The sequence below is a fragment of the Branchiostoma belcheri genome, unplaced genomic scaffold (genome assembly GCF_001625305.1).
Source record: "Branchiostoma belcheri isolate BF01 breed outbred unplaced genomic scaffold, Haploidv18h27 scaffold78, whole genome shotgun sequence".
Classification (NCBI taxonomy): domain Eukaryota; kingdom Metazoa; phylum Chordata; class Leptocardii; order Amphioxiformes; family Branchiostomatidae; genus Branchiostoma; species Branchiostoma belcheri.
This window is the reverse complement of record NW_017804442.1, coordinates 1,426,155-1,442,080: the sequence shown is the minus strand read 5'-3', so window position 1 is coordinate 1,442,080 and position 15,926 is coordinate 1,426,155. Positions and strand designations below refer to the sequence as shown.

Below are 15,926 nucleotides of genomic sequence, written 5' to 3'. Positions count from 1 at the left end.
AAAATTGAAATTTAAATTCCCAAAGGACATCTGCCCCAGAGGAACCCTACTCCATGTATTATTACCTAGATGTGAATAAAATATGCTCCCTTCATTCAAACAAGGGTTACTCAACACATCGTAAATCTGTCCCAGGTGTCAATTTCCGGCCTTTTTGTCCAAGAAAAAATGAAGACAAATTTAATCATTAGAAAATACCCATTTGGAAATACATTTACTGACTGACTGACATGGTTTAACAAAAGATTTTTGTCTATAAAAACTCACAAATTAACCAATGATCTTTTAACCACAGATTAACAAATGCTACATAGATTCAACGTAACCTGGCCCAGACAAGAGACAAAACATAACCACATGCCTCAGGGTATGAAATATGTCATACTGAACATGTAGTTAAACTTGTAACATCCAAACTGAACCAAAGCACAACACTGGTGCCATACCACAGTTTACAACCTACAAAGTGGTATTACAGAAACACATCATTATAGATTCTGTATCTGTATAGCTGGTATAACCGCCCCTCGGCGTAACACACCAGCTTTGAACACACGCTAGCTATATCACGCCGAACGACTTGTTACACTCAATGTTTGCACATTTAGTTGCGGGAGTTGTTTAAAGCTATCTATATGATGGTGGCAACGAGTTCCAGTCTACGATAGTTCTTGGGAAATACGATTCAAGGAGAAATTCAAAAAGTTCCCAACTTCAATACATATCCATAGCTCAAGCCAGAGCTCTGACAAAACGAAACAATGTCCAATAGACATACGTCAAATCAAGAGTTGAACAAAACAATGCACACAGTAACAAACATGACTTCAGGGCAAGTTTGACCGATCACGACATCCAAAAACCTGAAGTACAACCACAGTGTGATCGTCTGTGGTCTTGTTGGACACCAAGGCTTTAAGATTTCCACTTTTTCTTCTAACTCTGCAGAAATGACACCTTAAAGAATTTCTTAAGACATTTGACAAGGTCACACGTGGTTTAGCAGAAGCCAAGACAGGCAATAATTAGAGTCTTGTGGGGTCAGACGAAATTATCGTTTCATCACTTGTTTTGAAACGAAAAAACTCAGGTGGAACTAATGAGTTAATTGAGGAAACAAGTAGCGAAAAAATACAAATTATGCTCATGTGTTGGTAGTAAATAATTTACTACTTAAAAATTACTACCAAAATTCCAAATAAAGCATAGCCGTGAAACTTTATCAAGCAGCTATATACAGTAATATGGAATAGTAAACAGTGATATTACTAAGCAAACAGAAAGCTTCAAACATTCTTTGCAATAAGAATTTTAATGTTTCCATTCTTGACATACCATATTAGCATATCAAAAAGTAACAGGATTTGGCACATGCCAAATATTCGGTGCGAAAAAATGCCTCTGAATTGACAGAGTTGTAGGCATTTTTGTTGGGGGAAACAAAACAGTGGGAATTCTTCATTGATAAGCAACTAAGAATGAAAATTCTTTCCATGCAAAGCCTAAAACTCAGCGCAGCAAAAGCTACAGGTCCATTTGAACACTGATTCAGATTCAGAACTCTTGTCTGCTTTTAAGTAGGGAGGACAAATTCACCTGAAACAAAAAGCTACAGCTTCCAAAACACAGCAATATAGTCCTCTCCGAAACCCCCAATACTTTTCATTTCCTACTGAACTGATAGAACTGCACGTGTCAAGACATTTTGGCAGGAAAACACTGAAAACTTGAAGCTTCCAGTACTAGTAGTGACCAAGGCTCTCTCAAAGCATGTCTCCCAAAATGTTCAAATTTAGGGTTTTCTCATGGTTTCACGAAAATTTGCTGATTTTTGATTAACCGATCAGGGAGCACTTCTCCCCTAAAAATTTCTGAGAGACCCTAGTACCTAAAACATAAAGCTACCACTAACTAATATAGCCTCCGTAGCAGGCTTATCGAACTGGGAGTTTGGTGGTCTTCGGCTCTTTTCTGATTAGCCCAGTTCTAAAAAACGGGGGTAATTCAACCAGGCCGGCTATGTTGTCTATATGCAATCAGAAAATAGCACATAAAAGCTCCCAAAGACCACGAAGATCCCCAGTTTTTGGCATGCTATGGAGGCTACCACTAAATATATACAACTCTCAAAACACGACCAGCCCCTGCCCTGAACCCCTGTACAGCACCCCACCTCTAGGTCAGCCTAACTTCACCCTACACTGATCGATTGGCAGACAGACAAACATCCACGGACAAACAAAAGGCAAAATGGCACACCACCATCCACACACACACACATACTACACACACTCTCCGGCAAGCCTACATGGGGTTTTAAACCCCCGGCACTCTGCCAGCCTTCTTACTACCAACACAACACCACAGCATGTGTGTGTATCGGTAGTATGTTTCCCACATTACACAGTTTAAAGGGACACCCTGAGGATTTTTTTTCTAGCTCTACAGCCACGAAGGTTACATACAGCTGGTGGCCTGCCTGCATGCTCGCCGGGCAAATATTTGGGGCAAAGAGAGGGCCCCTCGAACCCTCCCACACACCCCTAGTGGGCCCCAAGTCTGTCAGCTGTCCCTTACCGTCCAATCTTTGCACTCCCTTCCTTTTAAATCCGTAGCTCCGCTCCCGCGAATCACGAAATAATCAAACTGCACAACCCTCCTCCTGTTCGTTCACGCCAAGGACACTGCCTGAGAAAAAAATCCTGGCTTCTTTCCAAGTCTTTCTCTCTCCTGACTTGCTAGACAAGGCTGGCTGGTCCAACACACACACAGTACCCGGGTCTTTGTTAGGGCTGCCCTGCACCTCTAGCCAATTGAGAGCAGACAGGGCAACTCCAGTTTGATTGACAGCTACTCACGCATAGCTAATGAGGTGGGGGAGACCCGATTGGCCAATCAGAGCGTAGGAGCTCAACCCCTGCATAATAAAAGGGGTTTTACATTATGCGACCTGATCGGCATTTTTTCAAGGTAAGGGACAGTTCACCAACTATCCCTATGTGGTGTGTATCAGTAAGTCAGATACATCTTTAAATGTTTAACTAAAAAGCAATTAAACCCGATTAGATTTTGATTATAGATTTTTAACGATAATTAACACTAAGACAACAAATGGTAAGGATTTTTGCAAACAAATTTCAATTGTACACGATTACAAATCAAGTTGTTGAAGATAAATTTGTGAAAGTAGAAAAATAAACTGTTTTCATAACCAACAAAACATGCTACCAAAAACAACCAGTAAGTATTTTTGTTATTAATTACATAGGGGAATGCTAAAAAGAGATTTAATTACAAAAATAACAATTTAATCATTTAGTTATCTTTAAGTTTGCATAAAGTCGAATACATCGTCAATGATACATACAAAGTTTATCACAAAGGCATTACTAAAGTCATGTCAAGAGAACTTCATTTTTACACCTAAGATAAATTCTGACAGCTATAATTTACATGCTGATTATTCAAGCTATTTAACCCCATTGTTTAGGACTAATCGTATGCATGGCATATCTGTGACACATAACAGCTTACTGCTAGAATGAAAAAGAGAGAGAAATGGTACCACAACTGATATCAGCATTTCTCCTGCAGTCTTTTAGTATCACTGACGAAAGGTATAGCCTACGTAGTATGCCAAAAACTGGGTCTTTGGGAGCTTTTATGTGCTATTTTCTGATTGCATATAGACAACATAGCCGGCCTGGTTGAATTACCCCGTTTTTTTTAGAACTGGGCTAATCAGAAAACAGCCGAAGACCACCAAACCCCCAGTTCTATAAGCCTGCTACGGAGGCTAGGAAAGGTAGTGGATGCTACCTGAAATGTCTGACCGTTTCCAAAATCATATCCAGTTGCTTGAGTAACAGTTTTTGGATCTCTTGCATAATCTTACACCTCACCGCTAAACAAAGACACACCCGACCAATACACATCCTACTGGTAACAAGGTCAACATTAGCATAGAAATGACCCAGTAACAAACAATTACATGTTCTCAAGGGCCTTCAGAACACTAATGAAGATATCTTGTTCTTACTAATTACTTTATACAACAAAATCACATATTATTAGTTGTAAAAAGACCTTTCTAAGAAAATCTTACGACAAACGCCAAGCATCACAAGAAAAAATTCCCAAAACATTCTACCCAAGACAGGACAAGATTTCTGTATGTTTTTGTACAAGTTCACCTTGTAATGTCCTTCTTTTCTCGTAATAACAATAAAAATATTAACCAATTCTTAGTTACCAACTGCAAATCTAGAACCCAGAGGTAAGCAAACTACCTGTAGTAGTATTTCATAAGCCAACAGAACGACAAAAAGATTTCCGTCAAATGCTTTTGCACAACTCTACTTACATCCTTCTTTTATGTAATAACAATAAAAATATTAACCAATTCTTACTTACCAACTGCAAGTCTAGAACCCAGAGGTAAGCAAACTACCTGTAGTAGTATTTCATAAGCCAACAGAATGACAAAAACATTTCCGTCTAATGCTTTTGCACAACTATACTTACATCCTTCTTTTATGTAATAACAATAAAAATATTAACCAATTCTTACTTACCAACTGCAAGTCTAGAACCCAGATGTAAGCATACTACCTGTACTAGTATTTCATAAGTCAACAGAACGACAAAAACATTTCCGTCAAATGCTTTTGCACAACTATACCTACATCCTTCTTTTATGTAATAACAATAAAAATATTAACCAAATCTTACTTACCAACTGCAAGTCTAAAAGGCAGATCTATGTATCCGTATGTCCTACTTCACAAGCCAAGGAGAAGTGCAGAGAAAAACCTCACTGTGCTCTGAACAACTCACCTAACCACAAATCCACAACTTGTACAAGCCAGGCAAACCCTGTTCCCTTTATACCGCACAGGTACACGCATATCCGCATCTGCCAGTCTATTTTTAACGAGTCCTTCCGCTCGAAACTCGCGAGCAGGCCTTCCTGCCAGGAACAATGTCACTGCACTAATTTGCAGGCACTTCTTTGCAAGCCCACACTTCACAAAACAACTGCACAGCTTGTAAGAGACGGGGATTCATACGATTTCCTTATAAGATCCCCAATTAGATCCATATTATAATCATAAGATCAATCATTTAACTGCATGTCAGGGAATGTCTTTATAGCGTTTTCAGGAAATCCGTTACACGTAGGCGAACACCGGAAGCAATGTGACTTCCTTACAAGACGTCTTGGCAAAGGTAATAATGACTTCTTCCTGTGGAAGAGTCTTGTAGGTGGCAGCAATCGCAGAAGTGACTTGCAGTGAACTCACGTCTAAAAACCTTTGAAAATGTCTACTAACGTTCATATGGTATATATAGATCACATTGGATTGGATGATTTGGGTAGTTCAAGCATTGCTCCTATTTATAGAAATCTTCACTGAACAGAAACTATAAGATTTGAAAGTCTTTTGTGGTTTCCGTCTTTAAAAGGAGTTAAAAACCTTTGAAGATATGATACAACAAGGTTTGTATAAGGTATATATAGATGCCATTGGATGATTTGGGTAGTTCAAGTATTGTTCCTATTTATATAGTGATCTTCAGTCAACCTGAAGATTCAAAGTCTTTTGTGGTTTCCGTCTTTAAAATGGAGTTGAAAACCTTTGAAGTTATGATTTAATAAGGTTTGTAAGGTATATATAGATGCCATTGGATGTTTTTGGTAGTTGAAGCATTGCTCCTATTTATAGCGATCTTCACTGAACCTAAACTATAAGATTTGAAAGTCTTTTGTGGTTTTCGTTTTAAAGATGGAGTAAAAACCTTTGAAGTTATGATTAAATGTTGTTCGCATAAGGTACATATATAGATGCCATTGGATGATTTGGGTAGTTCAAGCATTGTTCCTATATAGTGATCTTCGGTCAACCTGAAGATTTGAACTCTTTTGTGGTTTTCATCTAAAGTCAAAGTCAAAGTTTGAGTTAAAAACCTATAAAGTTACGATTTAAGAAGGTTCGTATAAGGTATATATAGATGGCATGGATTATTTGGGTACTTCAAGCTTTGTTCCTATTTATAGCGATCTTCTGTTAACCTGAAGATTGAAAGTATTTTGTGGTTTTCGTCTTCAAGATGGAGTTAGCATAATATCATCAGGTGAGTGAACTCACTTCCTTTCCTCCTTCCGCAGTCTAAGATGCTGTGTTACCACATTAAGAACAGGATGTGCTTCCTTAGAACTACACGTTCTAACCTCAAGTAACAGCAAGCTCTCGAACTTTCATTTTTTTCCACAGGAGCATTTAAGCAATGATGTTGGGCTGTGTTGGATTTGCAAAGAAATGTAGAATTTCTGGTTAACTTAAAGGTACAGGACAGTTTCAGTCCCTGTACTATAGGTGTGTACAGATGTAAAAAGATCAGGTGTTGCATACCTGTGCATACTTGTGTCACACTGCCCAGGTGTGTTGTACCTATGCCAATGCTTCACTATTTCCCCAAAGTACATAACTTTCTGAGAAATAAGATATAAGCTATTATTAATTGCTTGACTTTGAATTTTATATCAGCATTTTACAGTTAAAACAAGCAAGTTTCTAACTCTGTGTATGAGCAAAACCCAACTTACCTGCTTAGACCAGGTCTCCTGCTTTCTTTTTTGCAAGCTGCTTTTTTTGCAAGCTGATATTTGATCTGTGTTTGGTCCCAGACCTGACACTGATACACCAAACCCACCTGACTTTTGCACAACAGAACGTGATTGATCGCGATATCATTGATATTTGCGCAGGCTCCATTTTCTGTCTGGTGCTGACTGTGTGCGATTTATGTAAACAGAAATAATGCACAATTGCATCTAGGAATGTCTTATTTGCAAATTTTTCTGGAGGGGAGGGGCGAGCTTCTTTCATTGAGATGTTATAAAACTTGTCTCCGGCGAACTCAAAAAAATGCAAATGAAACAGTTTTGTTTCTTGCTTGTTTCTGATTTGTGAAAATAAAACCCTTCTTGTTGCATCTAGGGATGCGTTTCTTGCAAATTTTTCCATAGGGGGATGCGAGTATCTTTTAATTATCTTTTAAACTGCAAATAATTTTCCTGCTTGTTGCTGATTTGTAAAAATGAAACTATTGTAACATGGAGTGTTGTCTGCGAGTTTTTTGTGGTATACTTTTTTGAGAAACATTTCCAAATTTGTCATGTACAAACTGGAAAAACTGCAACTGAAAACTATGCTATGCTCTATAAAACTATAAGGGGTCTGTAGTAAGATTTGTTCTGTACTGTCAGACAGAGTATTCAGATTCACACACCGAGAACACCTGTCAAATCCAACAATGAGTTAATGGGTTCTGGTCATGGGACTGTCCTACGGTCTGTTGCAGAGATGTCCAGACTACCTTAATACTGAGGTCAGATCCCTTTATCCAACACCTAGGGCACTTCCGACATGCACTACACAAGCTCAAGACAAAACAAAAGAAGCAAGGTGTCAAAATGAACCATTACTTAATGGGTTGTGTTTTAAGTCCAATGACATAGGTTCTAGCCATTCAATGTTTAAAGGGATATATTTAAATCTAAGGGCTACTTGGTGTGCTAAAGGTTAACCTTCTCCCTGCTGCCTAACCCTGTAACCAATAGAGAATTGGTAACCAAATGGCTACTTCAGTGTGCTAAAGGTTAACCTTCTCCCTGCTGCCTAACCCTGTAACCAATAGAGAATTGGTAACCAAATGGCTACTTCAGTGTGCTAAAGGTTAACCTTCTCCCTAAACCCGTCACCAATAGAGAACAAAATACCCAAATGGTTTCCTTAGCACGCTAAGGGTTAATGTAGTACCTAGCTCTTCTGACTATTGTTTCACAAGTGTAAGATGATACAAATCTAATGTTGTGGATTCCTGTACTGTCACCCGTATGTTATGTGTGGTTATACTAATGTCTGTGCATACATGGTTGTCTGAATGTCCAACATTTTCCACTGACACTTATATCAGAGTATTTCCTCAGCCAATACTGTCACAGAGCTCGAAATTCATTTTTGGGAATAGGTGCACTGGTGCACCCAACCTAAAAAATTAGGTGCACAAAAACTTTTCTAAAACTTAGAGACCAAGAATATCCGGTATACTACTATACATGTCTAATGTTAAAAATTCCTACAAAAATATTTGGGCGCACCAGTGCACCCACAGAAAAGGTTTAGGTGCATAACTCAAAGTTTGGGTGCACTAAGGTGCACATGCACCCAGTATTTCTAGCCCTGGGTGCACTAGGTATACCTGATGAATCACCTGTAAATACTAGCTAGTTTGTCCTGACACCTGTTTTGAACCCTGCCCCGGCCCCTAACCCTACCCAAGCCAGGCCAAGCCAGGCCAAGGTCTTTGCGGATAGAGTTTCACCTCTTCAACTCAGCACACAAAGGCTCAGGACCTTGGCTCGTTGTGTCAGCAGAAGTGGTGTGGACAAGTCTAGTGGTCTGTGACAACACTTCATAGCAGACCACAAGGCCATGGGTTCGAATCCCGGACAAAATATTGGTTATTTGGTAAACTGTTGTGAAAGGAGCATGTTTTCTGTATCTGTATAGCCAGAATAACCTCCTTTGGGATGACACACCAGCTTCACATGCATACACACTATTGAGTTAAAGTGGCCCAAGTTAAAAAGTTACAAGGCCATGGGTTTGAATCCCGGACAAAATATTAGTGCTTTGAACACAGTCATTGCCATGGGTTTCGAATCCCGGACAGGCTACCAGTGTTTTGATGAACTGTTGTGTAAGGAGCATGTTTTCTGAATCTGTAAACCCATAATAACCACCCTTCAGCAAAAAACACTTGCTTTGCAGGCACACAGCATGGCGGCAGCTGGCTATATTACACCAGACGACCTGTTACACCCAATCTTTGCACATCTAACTGTTAACATTTACAGCTATTGAGCACAGACAGTGCATCCTCATGTACTAGATCGATTGACTGTTGTGAAACAAGCAAGTCTTTCAAAACATCAGAATGCTGAGAAAGCCACATTTTCTGGGAGCTTGGATCATATTTGAGGCCGTTTTAGGATGTTATCCCCAGTATTGAGTTCAAGTGGCCCAAGATACAAACTTTTCAAACAGTCATTAGAAATATGTGATTCCTATTACGAAAGCAGTTACTTCTTACCTTGCTTTTGTTGTGGAAATGTTTTTCAGGTTCTTACTTGAGTACTAACTTCAAATGACTTCCATGATGCGAACCTACCCACACTCAAGAAGACTTTGCACTTAACTTATCAACTTAAAGTTTGTTATTGTTTTAATTCCAAGAGCACTTGGCTGAATATGTTTACTTAATGTGTTCAAAAGCAAATTAACTCTACAGATAGACTGAGATCAAAGTCTTTAACATGTTATTAGAGACTAAACAAGTTGCCCTTCTGATGTTTAAGTACATAACAGCACCTGGACATTCCCATACTATGCTGATTAGAGAGGTAATTATACAAATAATACTCATAGACACATTAATTGTTTGATCTAAAATTAGAGCTTACAGTTCACCTAAATTCTAGCTGAGGGTTTGCACCTAGATATTTATGTATCTAAGTTTTCACACGTACATGGCTTATTCTTGACATTTGTGGCATAAAAATAATAAAATAAAGCTGGTACCGGGTATAACCGCCCTTCGGCAGGAAACACCATCTTCAACTTTTGCCCGTAATTTCTTTTCTGTAAATTTAGCTTTTAACATTAGCTGCACCTGAGCCCAAAAATGAATGTTGAGCACTACACAAACCAAATCAGTTATTTAAATCAGCCCAGAGGTCCCCAGTTCACCCCAGGCTGGGTTAATATTTCCCTATGTACCCAGAATGCGCTTGTGAGCCCTGGTTGTGAAAGGGTTTACCTTCTACAGCCATCCATAAACCAGGTTAACACTGCTTTGTCTTTTTCCAAAGTTTTTTTTCTGTGCTTGTAGATTTTTACAATAGGTGCACCTGTCTCTTGCCTTGGCTTCGTTTCAAAAGATTTAAAAAATGAATGTCAAAAAATGAATGTCCAGCCCACCACAAACCCATTCAATAACCTAAATCAGCCCAGAGGTGCCACGAAAGGCTGGGTTAATATTTTGCGACGTACCCAGCATGCGTTAGTGAGTGGTGGGTGTGAAAGCGGAGTGGGGTATTCAGACATTGTTTACAGTCGCTGGTCTGGGTTTACCTTCCAAAGTCATCCATCAACCACTTGTTGAATGCAGCGTCACAATAAAATATCCCCCACCCTGACAGCCATGGTTTATACATACAGCCACACAACACTGCAGCAAGGTCACACAACTATGGGCTACTCTAAATCATTTCTTTGTTTTTCGGATATTTCATGGCCAAAAAAATCAAGAACCTTCAAAGATTTCTTTCGTTTTTGGACATTTTATTTTTGGACATCTTTCATATCCCCCCCCCCTTTTTCAGACTCTTTTCATGTGATCTTATATTTTTTTTTTGAAACTGTGAACCACCAAATTGAATTGGTGTTGACTACAACTTCTTTTCTTAATGTTTTACAGGTCTGACTTCTAAAAAGAAGACAGTAAAAAAGTTAACAAGGTCACACTAAAAAGGATGCACAAGGTCACATACCAGCTGGTCGGGGCAAAGTTCGAGCTGACAGGCTTAGGAATAGGATTTAATCCTGTTAAAAATTCAACCTTTGTAAAAAAAGTTCCGCTGTGTTGTAAAAAAGAACAAACAAAGGGGCATGTTGGGTGCCCCTAATCTCCCAGCTACTCCCGCACAAAGCGTGCCGGTAATTTTGAGGATTACCGGATTTCGAAGATGGGCCCCTTCCTTTTTAAGAGACCTTCCGGTGAATATGTAACTTCCGGGTAACTTTCTGAAGAAAAAAAAAACTCCCTGCTAGGTAAAAATCGTGAGTTAGACAGTCATCGTCAACTAAGGGGAAGTATAAGGCTACCGGATTTCGAGGATGGGTTCTTCCTTTTTTAGAGACCTTCCGGTGTATACGTAACTTCCGGATGGGCTTTCTAAGGAAAAAAAAAAACTCTGCAGAACTTTTATGTTGTATAAAAAAAGTATAAGCATTGTCATATTCAACTGAGGTGAAGCATAATGCCTTTTCAAGTAGCTTGTTAAAGTGCACGTAACTTTTGACCTGTTGCTCTTAAGACTTCTAAACAAATATCCAAACAAAAACAAAAAACTGTAGACTTTCAGAAGAAAGTAGATTTTCCTGAAAAGCCTTGAAAATTCACAATAAAAACTTGCTAGAAATCATAAGTATACAGTTTAAAGAACAATATGGAGTGTTACAAATGTCCGTTAAAAAAAACAAGATTTACTATCTAGAGGTTTTGAACAGTAACAGCTAGCCTGTCAAATTCATAACATATACTGTCTGGACATGACAGGTGCAGAGAACAAAGAATCGCATCAAGACCCCCATTACAGAATGGTAGAGTCTGAAATCCGAGCCAATCCATTGTCTGAGACACCTGGCTGGAACATACCATTGACCAAAGAGGGGTGTGACCAGCATGACCGATACCAATTAACCTACATGTGTGTCCTTACAAGTAGGGCAAGACAAAAAATTGTCCTGAAGGTCATTTCCTCAAAGCTCCAAGGTCAAATAAGACCATCATTACGGTAAATGATCAACTAACTTCCTGAGAAAAGACCCACAATCGAGCTCGTTCTTTGTTTTGCAAACAGCTATTCAAACACTGACTAGTAAATACCATAAAATCTATTCACAACTTCTTCATTACTCTCACCATAAACTCAACAAATGAATGGCAAATTAAAACGTAACTTTCTACTAAATCTATGTAAAATGGCTTACTGCTTTTACGTTATTATGTTGCTTTAACTATGTTAAACATGTCATTTTAACAAAGGCAAAAACTTACCTTTGAAAGCTGACACTGTATTCTTCACGCTCGGTGGAAACTTGCGAACAAAAAAAAAAAGCACCCAGCGATCTTTGAGACTCTAACTCCAGGCAGACAAAAACAATCCAGGTACTCCAACCTTTGGACTTTTAAAGACCTTTCAAACCCAAGCTCCTTCCTACTAACATTGACGGAAACGAAACCACTGGGTTTGTCCAAAGTTGTAGGCAGAAATTCTCAGCGTGGCTGAACCATGTGCTGGGCTCACTGAGGTTTTCCTGGTAACAATGCAGCCAGAGTTGTCCGGAAACACCACCCCAATCCGCAGGTCTTCTAACAAAGGCAGACTTTACACACAGGACGTCACAGAAGGCAGGTGTAACTAAGGTGACGTCGGCCTCGCCCGTTCTGTGGTTTTCTGTGCATACCTGACATACCTGAGGGTCTGCATGCCCCTTTTTCGTAAGGCATAATCAGGCCTTTTTAGTCTTCGTAATCCGTAGACAGCTACACCAAAATCAACGTAATTAGTACTAGTACATGAGCCGTAAAGCGTGAAGTCGTGATCAGCTCTGAAACTTTAACGCAATTCATAATCGGCGGCAAAAATGTTGCGTAATTCGTAATCACTAACCCCCCATGCAGGCCCTCATACCTGGCCGCTCTCCTGCACACCTGCGCATTTAAACACACCTGGGGACCTCTCAACTCTCACCTCTGACCCACCGAAACCTTCGGAGTTTCTGTGCGTAATTTAGACACTTCCGCCACAGTTCTAAGTAACGTTACAACTTACCTGCAAGTTTTAAACCCCACTGGTTCAACTCTGAACCCTAACCTCTGCCCTGCCTACTCCACACACAGCTGTGTCCTGCTATAAATAGCTGAAGGTGATTTGGAGTGACCTTTGGAGTGACCTTTGTGTTTTGTGTGAGTGATGCTTCTCTGGTTACCATGGAAACCAGGGTAATATGTAAACCAGGCTGGGCCAGGACAGAACAATTCAATTCTGTGGTTCTCGGCAGTTTGCTGGAGAAACTTCTGAAATTGGCTCTGGTTTCTGACATTTTACAAGACTTAGTTTGAAATTGTTGTTTGATAGGATCCCCCCCCCCAAAAAAAACTGTATGACGTTTAAAAAATCATGAGGAGCTGAAGTACAATTGTATGTATAGATAGTTGAATGGTACATGTTTGTCATGTCTGCAGGGTTCGAAATACTTTTTTTCAGGTACGTGCAAAATTGCACATTGGCAAAATTTTTAGGTGCAATTTGAAAAATTTATGTGCAAAATTATATTTAGCCTTGCATCTTTAGGTTTGGAACTGTTTTACTGTGTATCAACCTTCTTAGCCTGCCACTGCATATAGAAGTTTTAGTATACATTAAAAAGAAGGGACCAAACAAAACATGAACAATGCAAGTATCATCTGTGTTTATAAAAAAAAAGAACACAAAAAAAATTTGTCGGCATTAGCTTCAAAGGACGCCGCTAGTGACCCCCGGCCCTCTCACTCGTCATAAAAAAAATTTACCAACAGTATGCGAGCAATAAATTTCATTTATTTTGCATATTTGTTTACCTTGAATATCGTGCACGATATAAGGAAAAAAATACTGCTTAGAAAAAAATAACGTCCGGCTAATTTTTGCTTCTTGGCGCTCCCCTCCCCCTCCTCTGGGGGCGCGTCGTCAACATCGGCCGCGGGATCCTCGGAGACGGTGGACCCGGTGGCATCTCCCGATCCACCGCCCCCGGCTGCACCAGCCTCTGGTCCACCGCCACCGGCTGCACCAGCCTCTGATGCCGGCTGGGCCCGTGAAAAGAACTTGAAAATCGACCCTTTCTTCATGGGCCCTTCTTCATGCTTTACAAATTTCCTGGGTAGCACTGAATGCTGGGAAATCCGAAAACTCTGTTTTTCACCGAATTTTACCGTAAATTGGACGAAAAAGCCGAAATTACTCTGCCCAAGGACTTCGTACCACATCGGGCAACAAGTTTCGCGGGTCTCACCATATTTGGTAAATCAGCTACGTAGGCCTTCGCATCTTGCCATATTAGGTAAATCATTACGTAATGCCTTCGCGTCTTCACCTGGGGACGAGAGCAGCTTGTTCCCAGGATGTTCAGTAAAGAAAACAATATGGCTGCCATGCGCCCAGCGCGATGCCGACACGCAAGAAACTTCGGAGATACGCAGTGCAAACATGATATATCGGTATTGTCCAGGTGCAAAATTGCACATTCAAAATATTTTTAGGTGCAAATCTTGAAAATTATGTGCAATTTGCACATTGCACCTTTGTATTTCGAACCCTGCTGTCTTCAGCAGTGACTATCTTCTTGACAGAGGTAGTAAAAATCATACTTCATAAGTTCATACGAACATGGTTCACATACAGGCATTTTCTGCACCCACAAAACCATGAACAAATTTTTGACATCATACCAACATGTCACAATATATAATGTGGGCATGTCACACACAGATATTTCTTGAAACCCAGCCTATGTAACCCACACAAACACAGCCTGACTGTCTGTCACTGCTGCGCTCTGCCAGGACTCTGGACTGCTCTCATCACGTCCCCAGGTATGTCGTGTCATCATCATAACATTTAACATAAGATATACTGAGGTATTTCCTGTACACAAGTCTAAGGCTCACTTTAGATAGGAAACGCCTAAAGGGTTTCTGGGTGGAAAAACAGTTCCGATGGGCTATCCTTCCACCTCTATGTCTTCAGACAAACCGTTACTGGTGGCAACAGGTTTTGAGGGATCTTCTGTTTCTAGTGTGGGCCTAATTGTAACCCACACAAAACAGCCTGACTGTCTGTCACTGCTTGGCTCTCCCACTTGTTTCTGCTGTCAACACGTCTCCATATACCCCTGGTACAGAGGTGGACATGTTTAGCTTTGTGTTGGTGTCACACAGGTTACATGGATCAGCTGGCTCATGTACTGTGTGTTACATGGATGTGTAGCACAGCACATTAAAAATGCATCACTTCTGCAGCATGTAGCTACTACATGGAAAGTTACAATTCACAAAGCCAACATATTTACTCATTTACACACACACACACACGTGCACACACACCACACACACACACACATGCACACACTCACACACACACACACACACACAGTGACACACACACTCAAACGTGCACACAAACACACACACACACACACACACACACACAGACAAACACACACATATTCACTTATCAATGTACAAGCTTGCAATGGGTTTCATATATTTTGTTGTTGTTTGTTTGTTTGTTTGTTTGTAACTTACCATTGGAAGGCTCCAAAGTGGAAGTAGACCATCCCCAGCCCATAGAGGAAGTTGGCATCCTAAAATCACAACAACAATCACACATCATTACAACTTACAACATTTCTATACTTCTTAGGTTAAGATACAATGATAATCCAAGATGATGTGTTCCATACTTTCCTGTACTTTTGTCTCTTGTACACTGTATTGAGATGAAAACTTCTATATTGCACTAGTTATACTAGTTATATACAACTAGCGCGATGTAGAAGTTTTAAACTCAATACCTCAATTAAGTGCCGTGGCAGACACACACAAAAAAACTTAGGACATAACACCACATAAAAATGATAGGAGAAACTAAATCTTTTTCATTATCTAGAGAAACATTTTATGATAAGGAAGGTTTATTGCTTGACAACTGTACAATGCATGACAGCAACTAATGAACAAGATTAGAAGACTATCCTATATCAAAAGATACAACATATCATAACTGAGTTACGCGTTTCATTACTGTTATGTATGGATGATTTGGTCTCACTTTTGGTATGAATTTGAAGTACCAAGAAATATTCTTATGTAGACAGATATAGGATATGAACATGGTTTTGGTATATTATATTTGAGTGTTGAAAATTAAGAAAGTAAAACTAACCTTCCAGTAATCTTCCTTGAGGCTGAAGAACTTCTGGTAAGCCGACATTGCTGCAGAAAAACACAGAAGGAGAATTTATAAACAAATA

General features: G+C 39.8%; 1 protein-coding gene across 5 annotated transcripts in view; it reads right to left on the bottom strand.

Moving 5' to 3' along the window:
• The window catches only part of LOC109485731 (histone demethylase UTY-like), a 94,251-nt gene that overhangs the window by 53,593 nt on the left and 24,732 nt on the right, over positions 1-15,926 (bottom strand). For 3 of the 5 annotated variants that reach the window (XM_019789397.1, XM_019789396.1, XM_019789395.1), the window contains 2 exons: positions 15,839-15,888; positions 15,199-15,257 (listed from right to left, as the gene is read on the bottom strand). In XM_019789397.1, the coding sequence (XP_019644956.1) occupies positions 15,199-15,257; positions 15,839-15,888 (109 nt within the window). Of the gene's footprint in view, positions 1-2,577; positions 2,835-11,907; positions 12,019-15,198; positions 15,258-15,838; positions 15,889-15,926 lie in introns of those variants that run through there. The other 2 variants (XM_019789400.1, XM_019789399.1) reach the window with 2 other exon arrangements.